At 32.5% G+C, this 16,145-nt stretch overlaps 3 protein-coding genes across 5 annotated transcripts; 2 read left to right on the top strand and 1 right to left on the bottom strand.

Annotated features, from left to right (window-relative positions):
- Positions 1–4,451: 4,451 nt before the first annotated feature.
- LOC122576800 (basic helix-loop-helix transcription factor amos) lies at positions 4,452–7,144 on the top strand. Of its 3 annotated transcripts, XM_043747587.1 has the most exons (6): positions 4,452–4,565; positions 4,638–4,875; positions 5,324–5,481; positions 5,774–5,885; positions 6,129–6,340; positions 6,681–7,144. In XM_043747587.1, the coding sequence occupies exons 2-6, from the start codon at positions 4,772–4,774 to the stop codon at positions 6,785–6,787; spliced, it is 693 nt and encodes a 230-aa protein (XP_043603522.1). In that variant the 5' UTR covers positions 4,452–4,565; positions 4,638–4,771; the 3' UTR covers positions 6,788–7,144. The 3 variants fall into 3 exon arrangements, with proteins under 3 accessions (XP_043603522.1, XP_043603523.1, XP_043603521.1); XM_043747588.1 differs by having other exon boundaries at positions 4,479–4,875; positions 6,132–6,340; XM_043747586.1 differs by having other exon boundaries at positions 4,479–4,875.
- A 1,048-nt stretch (positions 7,145–8,192) lies between these two features.
- LOC122576203 lies at positions 8,193–11,391 on the top strand. Its single transcript, XM_043746131.1, has 3 exons — positions 8,193–8,620; positions 9,208–9,505; positions 9,739–11,391. Exons 1-3 carry the CDS (start codon positions 8,193–8,195, stop codon positions 11,389–11,391), a joined length of 2,379 nt encoding a protein of 792 aa, XP_043602066.1.
- A 273-nt stretch (positions 11,392–11,664) lies between these two features.
- On the bottom strand, positions 11,665–15,929 carry LOC122576620 (transmembrane protein 26). Its single transcript, XM_043747206.1, has 6 exons — positions 15,726–15,929; positions 14,646–14,823; positions 13,414–13,821; positions 12,890–13,248; positions 12,440–12,793; positions 11,665–12,124 (listed from the first exon to the last, which is right to left on the bottom strand). The coding sequence occupies exons 1-6, from the start codon at positions 15,917–15,919 to the stop codon at positions 12,088–12,090; spliced, it is 1,530 nt and encodes a 509-aa protein (XP_043603141.1). The 5' UTR covers positions 15,920–15,929; the 3' UTR covers positions 11,665–12,087.
- Between the last annotated feature and the right edge of the window lie 216 nt (positions 15,930–16,145).

Here is a 16,145-nt window from a genome sequence, read left to right as displayed (position 1 = left end):
ACAATTTTTCTTTTTTATTTCTTTTTTCTATATTTTCGACGTCCCTCTTTTTATCTTTCCTGGTAATTTTTCTTCTTTCTCTTGACAATTGTCTCTGATATACCCCTGTGCTCTCTCCCTCTGTCTGTCTGTCTGTCTGTCTGTCTCTCTGTCTCTCTCTCTTTCTGTCTGTCTGTCTGTCTCTCTCTCTCTTTCTGTTTCTCTGTCTCTCTCTCTCTCTCTGTGGCTCCTTCTCCCTCCCCATTCTGGTCTCTTTTCAACGTCAGACCGTCGATTGGCCGCAATTCAGTGTCGCGTCGTTGCACACAGTTTGGCGGCGGTGAATGTCAATTGCATTGCTCCGCATATTTCATTTCAGGCTGTTCCACGATCTATCACTGTTTTCAAGGGATCCTAATGATAATCTTGAGAGGAAGAAAAGACAACCAAGTGCCAGAAGTCTGTATATTGGTTACATTATGGAAACTATTGACGATAATTTGTTTTTATAGGAACTAAACCAAAAATATGATATTTTAATTATTTTATAAATATTCTTTTAATTGTGTTTATAGTTGTCTTCAGATCAATTATATCATGGAGATTTGCGATAGTGTCTTTTTATAACAGTCAAGATTAAATACAAATTCTTAATTGTTTTGTTATTTCTTTATAATCAAGTGTGGTATGCTTAATGTATATTGATATCTTTGAAAAACATATTTAAGAATGTTCAAGTTCATGTTTAAGAATGTTTTATTCTTAATTATTAAAGGTTTTTAGTTTGGACGCAGAAAATTAAAAGAAATAATTATTAAAATAAAAAAAGTAGTATATTATAGAACTGCAATATATATATATATATATATATATATTCTCTTCATTTTGTATTACAACAAAATAATAAAAATTCATGTTAATATAGAAGAGTGAAGTTATTATATAAATTTAACTTCATCCCCAGAATAGCTGCAGTTGAGGCAGCATCCGTCGGATTCGCAAGATTCCTCCATCAAATAGTTTCTCCCAATTCTGAACAGGTTTTCCTATCAAAGAGGAGTTGGAACTTTTCAATAAATATTTCCAGACAAGATGCCTCAAACCGTCCAGATACACTCTCTTTTTAAATATCTTATAGAATTAGAAAATATTTCTGGGAGATCTATAAATGCTTTCTGAATTTCAAATTCCTAATTTTAAAAAGCTTATACCTAAATGCTTAATCACAAGCACATTAACCAATAATTGAACATAAACATTTCATTTTTAAGCTATTATATATAATAATCTGTCTAAAGTCTCTATACTGTTCTAGCTATATCCCCAATTATAATAAATACATTAACCAACTGTTAAACATAAAAATTTCATGTTTGAATCTTATGTAGCCAAAAACCTAATTCACTGTAAATATCCATATCATTCCAATTGCATTCATAATCGTCATTTCAATCGTATCTATAAAAGGATCAAATTAAACAAAGACTTTGGGATAACAGCAAGAACCACGAAAAATCTCAAGTTTACCTTTCCCAAACCGCAGTTTAAACAGATTGGTGGCTCAGATGGCGTCACTTTCACCGGGAGCCTTGTCGGCATATTTAACCAATAAATAATTTAGCAAACAAATTGATCCCCAGAGACTATAAACAGATACTTAGAGGCACGCGTTTCACTCTGCATCTCCGTCGGAGAATGAATTGACCATATTTTCTGCGAGGTTAAAGTGTACGATGATTGGACAATAAATATTCGATAGAGTACGAGGCCCTACTGTGAGAACCGAAGTGGGGCCCGCGGCGTGAAATCTCTATTATCGAGGGGTTGGTATGGTACCCCGTTGTTCGATGGTGGTTGTATGTGTACTCTGGTCAAACTGGTGCTGACAGGAACCCCTCGCCCCTTGGAAATAATGTAATCGCGAATTAAATGTTTGCTCGGATATCCGCGATCCCTCGGTATTTCTACGATATGGAAAGAAGAGAAGAGAGGAAACGCAATTATGTTTGTGACATAAGTGGGTCGTTTTTAGTGATCAAAAATATATTAGATTGTTGTTTTTAACTAAGGAGATTAGAAATTTGAAGATTGGTGGAAAAATTAGCTTAAAAATTCAAATATTCATGAGGAAACTTGGAATTCAAAAAGTAACGTAGGAAAGTTAGGTTAAAAATTGAAAAATTCATTTAGTGACCATTGCTCAGTGGACAATTAGAGTGTACTTAGATGACTTAGACGTAGTGTACTTAATATTGATGAAGTTGACATCCACTAACTATTTTTTAGACGCAAAATCTATTTCCACGATCATCACAGAATTTAGCAACACCATTCCAGTTCCTAATTGAGACACAATTCGGTTAAATTAAATGAATAGTATTGTTAACTTATGTAGTATAGTTAGCAATAAAAATAGAAATGATTGTAGACGATATTAGAAATAAAATAAGAAAATTACGATGATTATATTAAGGAGTGAAATAGAAGAAAGAAAAAAAGAGATTCTATGAAGTAGATAGTCATGATGGCACTCGTTCTCGGTTGATATTGATAAAATCTTGGAATATCGTTTCTGAAAGGAGGATGCCGACCAGATGCGACTCAAGTATCGGTTTTACGAGTATCAACTCGCAAATGTTCCGGAGCGTGCCGTTTCGAGTATCGCCGTGACAAATTTCAAGAGAGCATTGTGTACCCACAAACGATTATTTATCTCAATTTGTCACGTACAACAGGGGAGAGATTTGGTCCATGTCGAGCTCCCGTACATCTTTCATCTTTTCCATCTTATTTTACAAATTCAGATCGGTCTTCTAAACAGATCAACTTTTATTTAATAAATAAAGGTGGAGTAAATTGTCATTATTATTCAACTTTCAATTGCTCAAAAAAGTTAGGATATTGTTATATAATATTCTTTGATAATAATTTTACAATTATACGAAGTAAAAAATCTTTCACCTTTTTTAACCTATACATATTTACAACAACTAATCTTTAAATAGAAAAGAGCAATATCTTCTATATCTCCAATACTATATCTTCTTCCTAACGATAAACTGTTATTTTTATAAATATTACATAATTCCGAAACATCAACCTAACCTTTAATTTTTTCTTTCAGGAACCTAGCATGAAATTAATCTCTAACCAGCAGATAACATCAAAATATGCAAATTGAACGTGGAAAGGGCTCTACTTCTTTCGTCTGAAACTTCGATTCACATACGTTCCCCGACATAATCCCAATTATGTTGTGAGGTCTATAGTGTATATCGCTGATCGACAATAGTAATTCACTTTGGAACCAACCAAAGGCAATGGGATATAGCTTTTTCAAGCTAGATGGTGACAAAACTTTGTCAGTTTACTAGGTACAACCCTAGCGAACCAGCATTGTGATCGTATTAACACCTTGCATAATTGCATCGCCACCGACGCCGCCGCGTTTCTCATTGTGCCTCCGTTAAACACGTCTCATTTGAATATTGGCCCATTCAGTGTTCTGTCTGTCGCACAACCTCTCTTCCTCGCACTGGAAAGCTCGATCACTGATAAAGGGGAAGACCCGTGTACTTGTGGTCGCTTCCTATAATGTTCTCTGTACTCTTTCTCAGGCTGTCAGCTTTCTTTAATTATGCACCATTTGATTATTACATTACTATTGTAACACATTATATTGTCACATTAATATTGACTCCTATGGGAGATGGAAACATGGTTACATGGAAAATATGAATTTGCATAAATATCTGCAGTTTAATAACAATATTTCAAAGTTATTACCCAATAGAAGTCCACCTCAACGAAAACTCAGAAAACCAACAAATTCTTTAAAAACATCAGAAATCACCCTTAAAATACTGAAATTATCCTTTATATCCAAAGTATATACATATCTTCCTTTAATCTCCACCTCAATTATACAATCTCGAGTTCCAAAAAAGCTCACCTCAACATCTCCGAAAACAGCCAAAAAGTCCTCCAAAACATCGGAGACTATCCAACAAATTCCAAAATTAATCTTTGCCTCCAAAGTATTTATGTGTCACAACAACCTAACCTCTTCATCCGGAACAATATTCCTAAAAAACTTGCACGAATCTTACCATCCATGAAAGCTCTCGAGTGACCCGAAATAATATCGTGGAAAATTTCCAGGTTTTAAGAAGAGTTCCTCCGTGTGTCTCGTTGGTCGGACTGTCGCCAAATTGTGGAAGGAGGAGGGCGAGGCGGGCAAATTTCGCTGAGAAGTGGGAGGATGGAGGATGGAGAATGATAGAAATAAAATTTCCGACGGCAGTAACAATAAACCGCAGCATTCAGTGGGTTTGCACTATGCTCGTTCAGCGATCCACCAATGGCTGAGTGGTCTGAGGGTATGTTTCACCCTGTATGGTTTCCGATTGGCTGGATTCTCCGCCCAGGGGTTGCATCGATCATCCCCTTGGCGTTTCCACGGGTTTTGGTATATAAAGCAGCCTCCCCAGGGACACTGACGATAGTCTGAATCCTTTGCTGTTTCGTGAATCTTCGGTTCTCACCGACCACTATCGTGAAGTAGTGACCTAACCTAGGAGACATAAGTTAATGTTAATATTATTAATCAAGTAGCAGGGATAAAACAGACTTTAACCAAGAAGTAAATTTGGTTTTAGAAGTGAATCTTTTGTGGAGAGACTTTTGAGGAGAGCTAGAAGTTGGGCAAAAGATTTTGAGGAATTTGCAGACTTGGTAAATTAATTAGGGAATTGGAAGTGAAGTGATTAATGATCTGGTAAGGGTAGAAAGCATGGCGAGCCATTCGAGTTACGACTATGAAGACAGGGGGCAGAGGATGAGGCACCGGGTCGGTACCACTTCCAGAGCGGCTGACTCCACTGTGGCTTGCACTAGGTAAATTTTTTGCGAACAAAAAATAAATCTTTCGACACTTTTCTAAAAAATTAAAAGTTAAAGCATTATTTTCCTGTTATCAAAATTTAATTTCTCTAGAATTACTGACGAATCTTGATCTTAAAGTTTAAATGATTTTATTCTGGTTTGTTCTGATATTTCACAATCATAAACTTCTGAGATCCTAAAATTTACAAATTTTAATATTTCAAATTTCAAAATTCCAGAATTCCAATATTTCAAATTGTCAAAATTCTAAGATTTGTCTTAAGATTTTTAATTTCTTAAATTATTGTTGAATAAGACTGTAATAAGTAAAATTATTTTCTATTATAAATGAGAAACGTAGGAATGTCGTAGAAAAAAAGAATTTGCTTAATAGATTAACGAATAGACGGAATAGAGAATTTAGACGTTTTGATGAATTGGTTATATTTATTGATTACAGCAGTCAGTATTACGTGGGTCCAAGCAGTGATATCAGCGAGGAGGACCTTGCAGAGCTTCCTTCCTGCGTTTACGCGGGTAGATCCACTCAACACGTTGCACACACCTCCTCACATACTCATTCTCCTCTCCATTACCACATGCCGGTTTCTACACCTGGTAATTTAAAAAAAGATCAATTACAAAATCTTGATTTTATGTATTTTAGAATTTCCTATAATCGGTTATCCTTAGTCAGAGCGAAAAATAAGTAACAATTCTGTCTGAAAAATTTGTCACTATTGATAAGACTCGATATTCTAAATTAGAATGGGGGTTTAGTAAGTTCTAAACCGGAAAATTCGAAATGTCCAAATTGTTTTGTAAATTCGAATATCTTGCGGAATTTTTTTAACATTGAGCGTACAAATGAATTTTTCTTTTCATATTTATTATATTATTTTTCCTTTAGATCACAATGATACGGAGATCAATGGTGTAGAAGAGGGCTACTACCCAAATGGCAGCCCCTATAGAATTCAACGACACGCCGCCAATATACGCGAGAGAAAACGCATGCTGAGGTGAGAAATTATTCTCAACAAAATCTTTATCCAATAATTTATTTAAATGATCATTTATCTTTTACATAATCTAGCTCTCGAATAGCCTATACAAATATATTATAATACTAATATCAATATTTAAATTTTTATTACAGTTATCTATTTTTATTAAATTATTATTTTTGTATTATCTTAAATATTACTTTTTTTACAAATTTAATAAATTGTGAAGCAGGTTGTCAGTGTGATTACGATTTTTAGCAGCATCAACTCGGCTTTCGACGAGCTACGAGTTCACGTTCCAACGTTCCCATATGAGAAGAGGCTGTCCAAGATTGATACTCTACGTCTGGCTATAGCGTATATCGCGCTCCTTCGAGAAGTGTTGGCTGCAAGGCTCGACCCATTGACTTACGTCGAGAGGTGCCTTAGAGGAGAAATAAATGGTGAACGCGCTGAATGGAACACCAGTGGTGAGAATCATTAATTAAAATTATTTGTTTTCCAGTCAGGAGTATGGAAGTACCTTAAAAAATTAGAATATTATTATATGTATTTCATTTAAAAAGAAGTAATAACTTTCGAGGTCATTGGACTTTTTCACCGTCCTATTTTAACTTTGCTATATATTTGTTGTATAATCACTTTACTATATACATATTTATATTCTTGTAGATTATATTCTATTTTATTTTAGTCTAGTTATTTAGTTCTAGTTATTTTTTTTAAATAGAGGACGTTCGTAATATTGAATACTTAAATAGCTTATATTAATAAAATAACTAAATAAATAAGTATTGTTTTTAATCGTAGATCTGACAGCACGTTTGTCGTGGATAAATTGGGAGAACTTAGGCGTGAATCCTAATCGACGGTCGGTCTTAACCACGCTCGCTCTAACGACGGACAATATGAATTAAAAATACAGAAGAAGGAAAAAAGAAGAAAATCTCATCGAGGATAATCGCAGATGAATTCTCCTTTTCTTTGTAAATAAATCCCAGTCGAATAGAGTGCCAAAGGATGTTATACATAAATATGTATACATTTCAGTTCTAGTCTGGATCGTGCAATACGAAGCGATGATATTATATTTCGTATTTCTACATATAAATAATTATATATTATACGTACACGCGTGTACATGTAAAATGGGAATAGCTATACATATATTCTAGTTTTAGTATTTTGTTTGGAATAAAATCAGCGCTTGTGAGAAAACCTATATAGATCTTATGATCCACTACTTCTATACCCTCTGTATGTAATATAATATGTATATACATATACTTTGTTTAAGATTATGAATTATCATATTATTTTCATTCTGATTAAATCTTAAAATGATTCTGTCTTTTAATTTCTATATTATTTATTGAAGGTTTAATTTAATATCATGTGTATATCTATTGAAGGGTTAGCAGTTTGTACATATTTTTTATTTAAATATTATATAGCGTTAGTTATAAAATTATACCCATGATCGATCAATTAATAATTCTTTTTTATATTTCCCGCATATTTCCAATAACTGTTACTGTTTATAATTTCATAATCGTATAATATTAATCTCAATAATTGTCAGAATAAAAAACAATAATTTTCCACAGTGAACGTCGCACATAATAGCATCCACAATAATATTCTACAAAACGATTATTAAAATTATTAATATCACATATACAATATCTGAAATTAAATTGATATTAATTTTCTGAAAATTCAATTAATACCAAATGAAAATTTAATCAACTAAACGTGAAAATTTCTTTGATATGAATCATAATTTAATTTAAATCCGAATCTGAAAGTTTGACTCGGTATCAAATTAAAAATTAACATCTGAGCGTATAATGGCTAAATTCACAGCACCCTCTCGATTAATTAATCTAATTTCAGGATAACATCCTGTTTCACGGTGTCATCGAACGCGAATCTTGATTACCAGATGACACTATTGTTCCCATTATTGAAGCAGAGAAAACAAAAGCATGTGACACGTGCCCGGTGTCAGTATACTGGTTATGTTTCCATCAGTCACTTTAAACAGGAACAGATTCGTTTAATCGGCAACTGTCTTCCACGAAACCTCACAATATATCTACATTAAAACCAATTTACAAATATTACCATTAAATCTCTATTTTTATGTGTAAGAATAAATAATTCTTCCCAAGGACACGTGAAGCCTAAGACGTGTATTCCATTATATTTCACATCTTGTCTCCGTCCATACATGTCCATTTCAAGTTCACCGAAAAAATCACAAAATATTATATAAGTGTGTCTGTGAATGTTGAATAAATAAGTTTTATGTGAAATGAGATGGAAGATCCGAAGAAAATGGAATCGAAACAAAAACAATTTTCCGATGATGATGATGATGTGAGCGTGATTGCTGTGATAAGAAAAGAAAACGATCGGTGGTCGATGGAGCAACAAGATGAAAAGCCGGTTAAGCAGCAAGAGAGGAAACGAGTGTTCGAGTTGAGCGACGAACGATGTAAAATGGCACTCCGGAAGCAGCTTGATCTGGATTCGTTATCGACCGAGCAGAATAGCAAGGCTAAGGAATACGAGGCTGTTGAAATTTTGCGGAAACTTCCGCCTGGCACCATTGTGATTAAACGTGAAAAGATATATAAAGATGATAGCGATTATGTAAGGGAGTCTACTGAAACGAGTAGCGGTGGATCGTCTTCTAGCAGTGGAGTGACCAAGGTTAAGAGGATCCATCGCGCTACAAGGAAAAAGTAGGTTTTACGGAAGACGAGGAAGTTTAAGATTTGGTTTTTATTATTGAGAAATTAATTTTGACATGTGGTGGATGAGAGTTGAAATATTTGAAAAGATATCATTTTTGGAAATTTTTAAGGTTGTTGGTAGATAATTAAGAGATGTCAAATATTTAAGATAATATAATAATTTTTCTATATTTGGCAATCTTTTCATAAATATATGATATTTGGGGGAAATGTAGAATAAGAAATGTTTTACTATTAAGGAATATTTTCAAGTCTTCAGACTTTCAAAATACTCAATTTTCTAAACATTCAAAATCTCCAAATTTGCAAATTCCTGAGATGTTTAATTTTCAAAATTTTTAATTTTGAAATTATTAATTTTTCAAAAACTCTCAAAATTCAAAATTTTGAAGTTTCTCGATTCTTTAAATATTCAAAATTTCCAAATTCCCGAAATTTTTAATTTTTCATTTCCAAAACTTATTTGCAAATTTCTAGAATTTGAAATTATGCAACTATTGGTTCCGGATTTAAAAGATTTCAGTAGGATTAAACATTTCGAGAAATTTATATCATTTCGTCAAAATTTATTGTAGCCGTGGAACAGCGGAAGTCAGAAGAAATCCCACGCGCGTTACCAAAAAAGACCAAGACAAGGATTTTTCTCGCCCAAGACAACGATTACTTTCTGCAAAACGAAAGGAAATGCTGTTCAATTCTGAACACATTAAACGTGGAAAATCTTCCACCATGCCTTACATGAACACAAGGTCTGTTACTCGTAAAATGTATAATGTGGGGGCAACTTATCAAGCGCCCACTGTAAGAGATGCAACAGAGTGGAAAGAATGGCCTGCTCATGGCATGCATGAACGACCTGTGTTTCATCCACAGGTAAAAATTTTGCATAAACAATTGTTATAAAAAGAGCTTAGATTTACAAACTTTTGTATTTTAACATTTTATTATTTATACGATCTGTAATGTTTATAATACTTTGTATATTTTAATATTTTAATATTCGTAATATTTTCAAAATTTAAATGAAATTTTAAATTAAAAATGAACATGTTTTCCAGTAAATAATAATTCGTGGTGTTTTTCAACTAACTAAATATATTTTTCAGGTTGGCCTAGCTGCAGAATATTTGGGCCGTTACTTTACAAGCTTAGACGGATTCTCTTACCGAGAAATAATCGACAGACCGGAAATAGAAGTTGTATCCGTGGATCCCCATTGTGACTACCTCCCATCATCTGCTGAAAAAAAACGAACCAAAAAGATCAAGCCTAACAAAGGCTCTTCCAATTCCAAAGGTGTAAAATCAGTGTCTTTAGAGTCTACTGAAAAGAACAAATCTTTTGAAACTTGTATGCATGAAAGTTTCCACTGTGTTCTTGGTTATTGTTCTCAAATAATGATGCCAAGTTACAAAACGAATATAGAAGGGAAAATAAGCATGTTAAACGAGAGCAAAAATTTATCCAACACTAGCAAGGAAATAGAACAGCATTCTTCGGCGATAAACACTTTAGAACGCAGCTCCAAAAGCGACTCTTCTGTTTTAAGTTTTAAGGAGAATTTACAGAAATCAGTGGAAGAGAACAAATTCATGGACAATTACGCAATCACGATGTTCCCACAGAATGTGAAAAGTTTTACTCAAGTTCCAAAAACACGTTTATTTCCTGCTCAGAAGGTTTATATAGCTAATCCTCAGAAACCCATTGCGTTTACTAATGCAAAAACCTTTCAAGGAGGGCATATGAAGATTCAAGAAATGGCACGACCTTCCAAGAGCCCTTTTATCATAGTAAACCCTTTAGACACAAAGGAGACACAACTTTTGAACCCAAGTACTAGTACCATAAATGTGAGCAGAATGGAAGAATCTTCACCCAGTGAAGAGACATTAGGAGAAGTGACTTCTATATATAAGAACGTATCCAATGAAGAGATGACAGTGAAACAGACTCCTGTAAAGCAAAGAAACAAAGTGGAATTCACAATGACAAAACATCTTTTAGATAACATGCAACAGAATAAGATTCAGTTTGGAAAAGAATCAAATTCCATGGAAAAGAAAATATGTTACGAGGCTACTAGCAAACAGTTGAACTTAAAAACCATATCTGGCAGCATGAGTAAAGCCTGGTGCACTGGAGAAGCTTCAGAAATAGCGAAAATTCTTTCGGAGTACAATAAAAGTAATTTAAAAAAGCCAGCTATAGAAAACCAGATACCCTATACCAATGTGAAGAACATTAGAGTTAAAGAGCTCTGTAATAAAGAAGAAAATACCAAACAAAGTGATCAAGAGAGTTTTATGGACAGAAATGTGAATATAACTTTTCCTCAGGGAAAATGGAGGCGGTTTCATTTAACTGTGGAGAAGCTGAAAGACCTAAAAAGTAATTCCAATGAGAAGAGACAGTCTTTGGGGGTTCCAAATAAACAGTCATTGTTTAAAATTGATCAGACAATTGGAGAAATTTCATCTGATAGAAAAATTGAAGTTCCTAAACAAGTGGAAATTGTTCAAAGGGGACAATCAAGTATAATGAACTTGGAAAAGAAAGAAAGCATTCTGATGGTGAATAACAGCGTAGATTCAGCTATTGTGAAGACACAATCTTTACAAGAATTGTTGGAGAATACCGCCATGTTATATTGCGCCGCTACTGGAACTCATCAAGACGATTTGGCTAATTATATCGATAATTTAGACGGTGTTCAAAGCATACAATGGTTAGAAACTTGCAAGGATTTAATTGTATGAATTATTGTCATACAGAGAAGCATTAGAAAGTTTCTTAATTTTACGATGAAACTCCAGCGAATTTGTATTTCATAGATTTTAACCATCTCTTCCACTTAATTTTATGTATACACAAATACTTTCCTTCTTTAATCGTTGTAATTAATATTTTAATTAGAGTAAGAGTGAATTAGGTGTGCAAAGAATATACTTTCGTTCCTTTACTATCACTTTCATTAACTAAAGCTGAAAATAGTAGAAATATCTTTATTCATATGATTTACATATGTCAAGCAGCATTTAGTTAATTATTAGTCGCGTTTATATATTAAAATAACATCTTAATGTCCTAGAACACGTTCAAACTACTTAATTTATGCTGGTAGGGTGCTGGACCTAAATAAAATCAATCTTGATTGTTCTTAACTTTTTGCACTTCAATTTTAACTTCAAATATATTTTAATAAATATATTGTTTTAGTAATCAATCATAATTTGAAAATAGATTAAAAGACTAAAAGCGCTTATAAGAGATAAAATTTTGAACTTTCTATGATACTTCATAAAAAGTGCAGAGGGTTAATTAGTAAGAACCACTTTCTTCGCCCTTGTGGTTAATACAATACCATCGTTGATCCCGGCGTATATAAAAATCATGCAAATAACGAGGATCGCAAAGTACACAAACAGGAGGGCGATTATGCCGAGGCATCGTTGTCAGTCTCTGTTCTGACGTCGCTTCCTATGAACATACCTGTAAAAAAAGTAATGCAATATATTCCTAAAATTTTCAGAAAAATATCTATACTTAGTACATTTTTAACTAGATATAAAAAATATAGTATAATCTATATCCATATTAATTGCTACTATGTAAAAATTATTTTTTTATTACAAGTTCGTATTAAATAATCAAGTGTTCAATTTCATATTGTAATAGTTCCTAAATATAATGCATGTTCTGTGAATAATATTATTTTTTGCTTTATAATTAATTTTCTTTATTTTACTATAAATTGAAATGGCCAAAGTTTTTGTTATATATTTGGTGATTTATTAATTTATTTACCTTTTTCTTTCTGATTCTGATTCACTTTCTTGACTAACTATTTTATCAGCTACTTCTTCTGTTGTCGATTCTTCTTCTTCGCTGTCTTCTTTGCACTTCCGGCTTTTGCTCGAACTTTTACTAGAATCCTCATTCCTAGTTTTCATTTTAATACTCTCTGACAACTTCCTGTCCCTCTTCACCGACGATTTTTTATCAATTTTTTTTCTACGTTTGTCTTCATCACTGGAAATTTCAATTTTTGTGCTTTCTTCACGTGAAGATTTTTTTTTGCTATCACCTCTCTGAGATTTTCCATGTCTTCCAGAATTTTTGGAGCTAGATGTGGAATATCCGGTGTCCTGGCGCGTTTTTCTACAAAATTACAAAATTTCCAGATAATAAATTTAAAAATTTACTAGTCAATAAATTTGTAGGTAATTTTGAATTATTCATTTATGTATTTTAAACCTTCTGGAATGACGAATATTTCTAGGAGAGGAATCAAATTTATCTGCTTCTTCCGTAGTTTCCTCACTGTCTGAATAATTAGCCTCTATATCTTTGTCTCTTCTTCGTTTTCTTCTTCTTTCTTCAGAAATCCTTTTACTTTTCACATCTTTGTACATATCTTCTTTCGATATGATACTGATGCTAGATACTTCAGATTTCTTCTTTATCTTGCTTCGATTCTCCGTCTGCACAACGTACAATCGGTAAAGTTGTAGCAGTATTACTAAAGTATTCTTGCACGTGAAGAAAATGTTCATGTAGCTGACTATGCGATAGTGGACGATTAAAATCAATCTGAATGAAAGGAATGGTCCATCCTGTAATATTTTGAAAGACATGAAATCTTCAGTTTCCTGCTGAAGACGTAAAAGTTCAAAAAAATTTTGAGAGAAGGTTTTTCGTGAACCGACAGGAATTTTCGGTTAAAATTTGAGATTTTGTATTGAGTTGCCACGAAAAATATTCTAATAAATAAGACAGACCTGTAGGAGCATGTTCAATGCAATTCCCCATACATCAATGCTGCAGCAACTAGTTTCAGTGTGCGCTCTTTTTTTAACAGCGTTACCGGAAGACAGTCTAGATTTTCGGGACTTGGTGGCCGTAAGGACGACTGTAAATTGCATCAAGGACCACGCCCAAATTCCTAAAGTCAAATAAACTAAAACGGGTTCGCGAGCTATGCGGTCTTCTTTAAAGGAATCGAAAAATTCAATGATATCTGCTGCTGTACCAATGTAAACCAATAATAATTGACTTAGTTGATCTCTGGTTAACTCTCCCTTTGGTAACATCCATCTTCCAATGATCAGAATTAACATCAGAAACTGTTCGATCAAAGTTACCCAGGTCTCTGTCGATATTTTTATGTCAGGTAGATTTATATTTACCTAAATGATAAGTTACAATGTATTTATAATAATAAAATAATCAGATTTATAGGAATAAATTGCGAAGTTTTATAACAATATGATATAATTATTGAATTTGATTTTGGGGTATACAAATTTGTAATTCTTTCTATAAAAAAAATATTAATTCCGCGACATGGAGACAGGTGGATTAAAAGAGGTTATAGCCCACAACATCGTCTCTTTGCGATCTGCACTATTCAAGAAAAATACATCTTATTTTACTATTACAAATAAACCGTTTATCTCAGAAGAACTGAAGAATTCAACTTACAAGAAGTCTTTTAAAAATTTTTAAATACAGCTTATCACAAACTAAATTGTATTTTATCTTTACGTAAATTTATTTCCCCGTTTCCCATTTCTCTATGAAGGAGGCTTCCACCGGGCTATAGTTTCAAGACTCAAAAACTTTAATTTGGTCCTGTGGAAATCATTATTTTAAAAATTATACATATAAATATATATATATTAAGTTCATGCACAGTTCATATTGCACAGTTTTCTAGTTACCATATGTCACTATGTGTGTTAAGTAACAGTTGGTTGGCAAAGTCACCACTGTGATACGGACCTCTCGCATTCATCCAGTCAATATGCATAAACTATACATATATACGCGTAATTTTTAAAATAGTGATATTCGTGCCTTGAAATTCATAGCTTCGAATTTTGTTTTGAGAAGAAATTTCCTCTCTGGTTATAAAAAAAAGTTGCAAATTCGATGTGCCCCAAAACGAAGTTCAGTTATGTGTGCATATAATTTACAATATTATAAATAGAATAATGTGAATTGAACCTACACCAAATGCTTTTTCTAAATGTTTCAAATCTTCAGCTGCCAGGTTGGTTAAATCGAAATTTTCGGATATGTTCACGTTCGTTTCTAACGTCTTCATTCTTCTATCGACCTTGTCTAATTCCAGAAGCCATATAGCCGGTACCACACTGCTTAGGTACAAGAAAACGGAAGGACAGAACCTTCAGAAAAAAGAAATTTTAAATATTATATTAACTTTATTGTATTTCTACTCCGTCAGTAAAACAGGGTAGTTAACGATAATGTTTCTTAAAACTATAATACGTAATAAACAGAATGTTCGTCAATTATAGTGAAAATTATGGTGTAGTTAAGCTTGAAATAGTAAAGATTATCTTCTTTTGTAATTGCACTCTTTCTTAATTTAATATATTGATCGCCTTCGGGAATAATAAAAAATACGACTTTCAAGGAATCAGTCGATCAATCATATGATATGAATGGTAAAGGATATTAGAAAAAGAGGTCACTGTTACGCAGCTCTTTCTGTATATCGATAATTTTCGACATATAGTGGATTGTGTCTCGTCCCGCTCTTATTACTAATGCTCCAATTTCCGACTGTCAAACTGAGACGGACCCACAAAAACACACCCTTTCCTTCCCGGAGAAAAGTAGGTTTGTTTTACCGTATAGATTGTTGCATTAGAGAACTTAAATTTGGTTACTATTCTTTCTGTCTTGTATATAAAGCAATGTTTATGTATAAATATTCGCAAAATATATTTGGAAATTAGATTTGAGTATTTATATATACGTATAATTAATATCTATTTAAGTTATTTCTATTTTCTAATAAAAACGTATTTTACTGTGTTATAATCATTATTATTTATATATAGAAGATTTATATAGTAATTTTTATTTCACATAATCCCTAAAATTAATTATTTCTTATTAAATTTTGTTAATGAAAGGAATATTATTTGAAGAAATTTGTTAGTATTTAATATTATTATTTATTTATTATTTTGGTGTAAATTATTATTTGTGTTATTTCAATCACGACAAATATAATTAAAATGATGGAAAAATAATAAATAAATAAATTTCCGTTACTTACCATTTCCATTCTTGATTTTCCTTTATAGTAAGCGTGAAAATTCCTTCGAAAAACAGTAACAAAATTGGGCAGCTCAAGTACCAAAATAAAGGATTCTTTTTAAACGTAGTTACTTGCCAAATTGCAATAAAGCCATGAGATGCGAAAACCAGTCGCGTAATTATCGCTTTAATCGTAGCTAAAAATTTTGCCATTTTCACAATATAATTTTTGTTCTTCTATTTAATATTTTTCACTATATAATTTTTGTTAGTGTCATTCACCAATTTTTTAAAACACACAAATATCTATTGGTTACATTAAGAAATAGAAAAATATTGATAATACGAATTTTTTGAAATTTTCATTTGTATATTACATTTTTTCACTGAATCTTTTTTTAGAACAATGAAATAAACAATTGTTTTGCGGTACATTGAG

This window comes from Bombus pyrosoma, linkage group LG16, assembly GCF_014825855.1.
Source record: "Bombus pyrosoma isolate SC7728 linkage group LG16, ASM1482585v1, whole genome shotgun sequence".
NCBI classification, from domain to species: Eukaryota; Metazoa; Arthropoda; class Insecta; order Hymenoptera; family Apidae; genus Bombus; species Bombus pyrosoma.
The sequence above is the reverse complement of the archived record's forward strand: the minus strand, read 5'-3'. Positions and strand labels throughout refer to the sequence as shown.

Excerpts from the sequence above, each read along its gene's own strand:
- LOC122576800 (XM_043747587.1), top strand. The coding sequence starts at position 4,772 with ATGGCGAGCCATTCGAGTTACGACTATGAAGACAGGGGGCAGAGGATG. Across the intron at positions 4,876-5,323 it reads TCCACTGTGGCTTGCACTAG|CAGTCAGTATTACGTGGGTC; the intron begins GTAAATTTTTTG and ends TATTGATTACAG. Across the intron at positions 5,886-6,128 it reads GAGAGAAAACGCATGCTGAG|CAGCATCAACTCGGCTTTCG; the intron begins GTGAGAAATTAT and ends TACGATTTTTAG.
- LOC122576203 (XM_043746131.1), top strand. The coding sequence starts at position 8,193 with ATGGAAGATCCGAAGAAAATGGAATCGAAACAAAAACAATTTTCCGAT. Across the intron at positions 8,621-9,207 it reads CATCGCGCTACAAGGAAAAA|CCGTGGAACAGCGGAAGTCA; the intron begins GTAGGTTTTACG and ends AATTTATTGTAG. Across the intron at positions 9,506-9,738 it reads GACCTGTGTTTCATCCACAG|GTTGGCCTAGCTGCAGAATA; the intron begins GTAAAAATTTTG and ends TATATTTTTCAG.
- LOC122576620 (XM_043747206.1), bottom strand. The coding sequence starts at position 15,919 with ATGGCAAAATTTTTAGCTACGATTAAAGCGATAATTACGCGACTGGTT. Across the intron at positions 14,824-15,725 it reads GAAAATCAAGAATGGAAATG|GTTCTGTCCTTCCGTTTTCT; the intron begins GTAAGTAACGGA and ends TTTTTTCTGAAG. Across the intron at positions 13,822-14,645 it reads ATTTAGAAAAAGCATTTGGT|GTAAATATAAATCTACCTGA; the intron begins GTAGGTTCAATT and ends CTTATCATTTAG.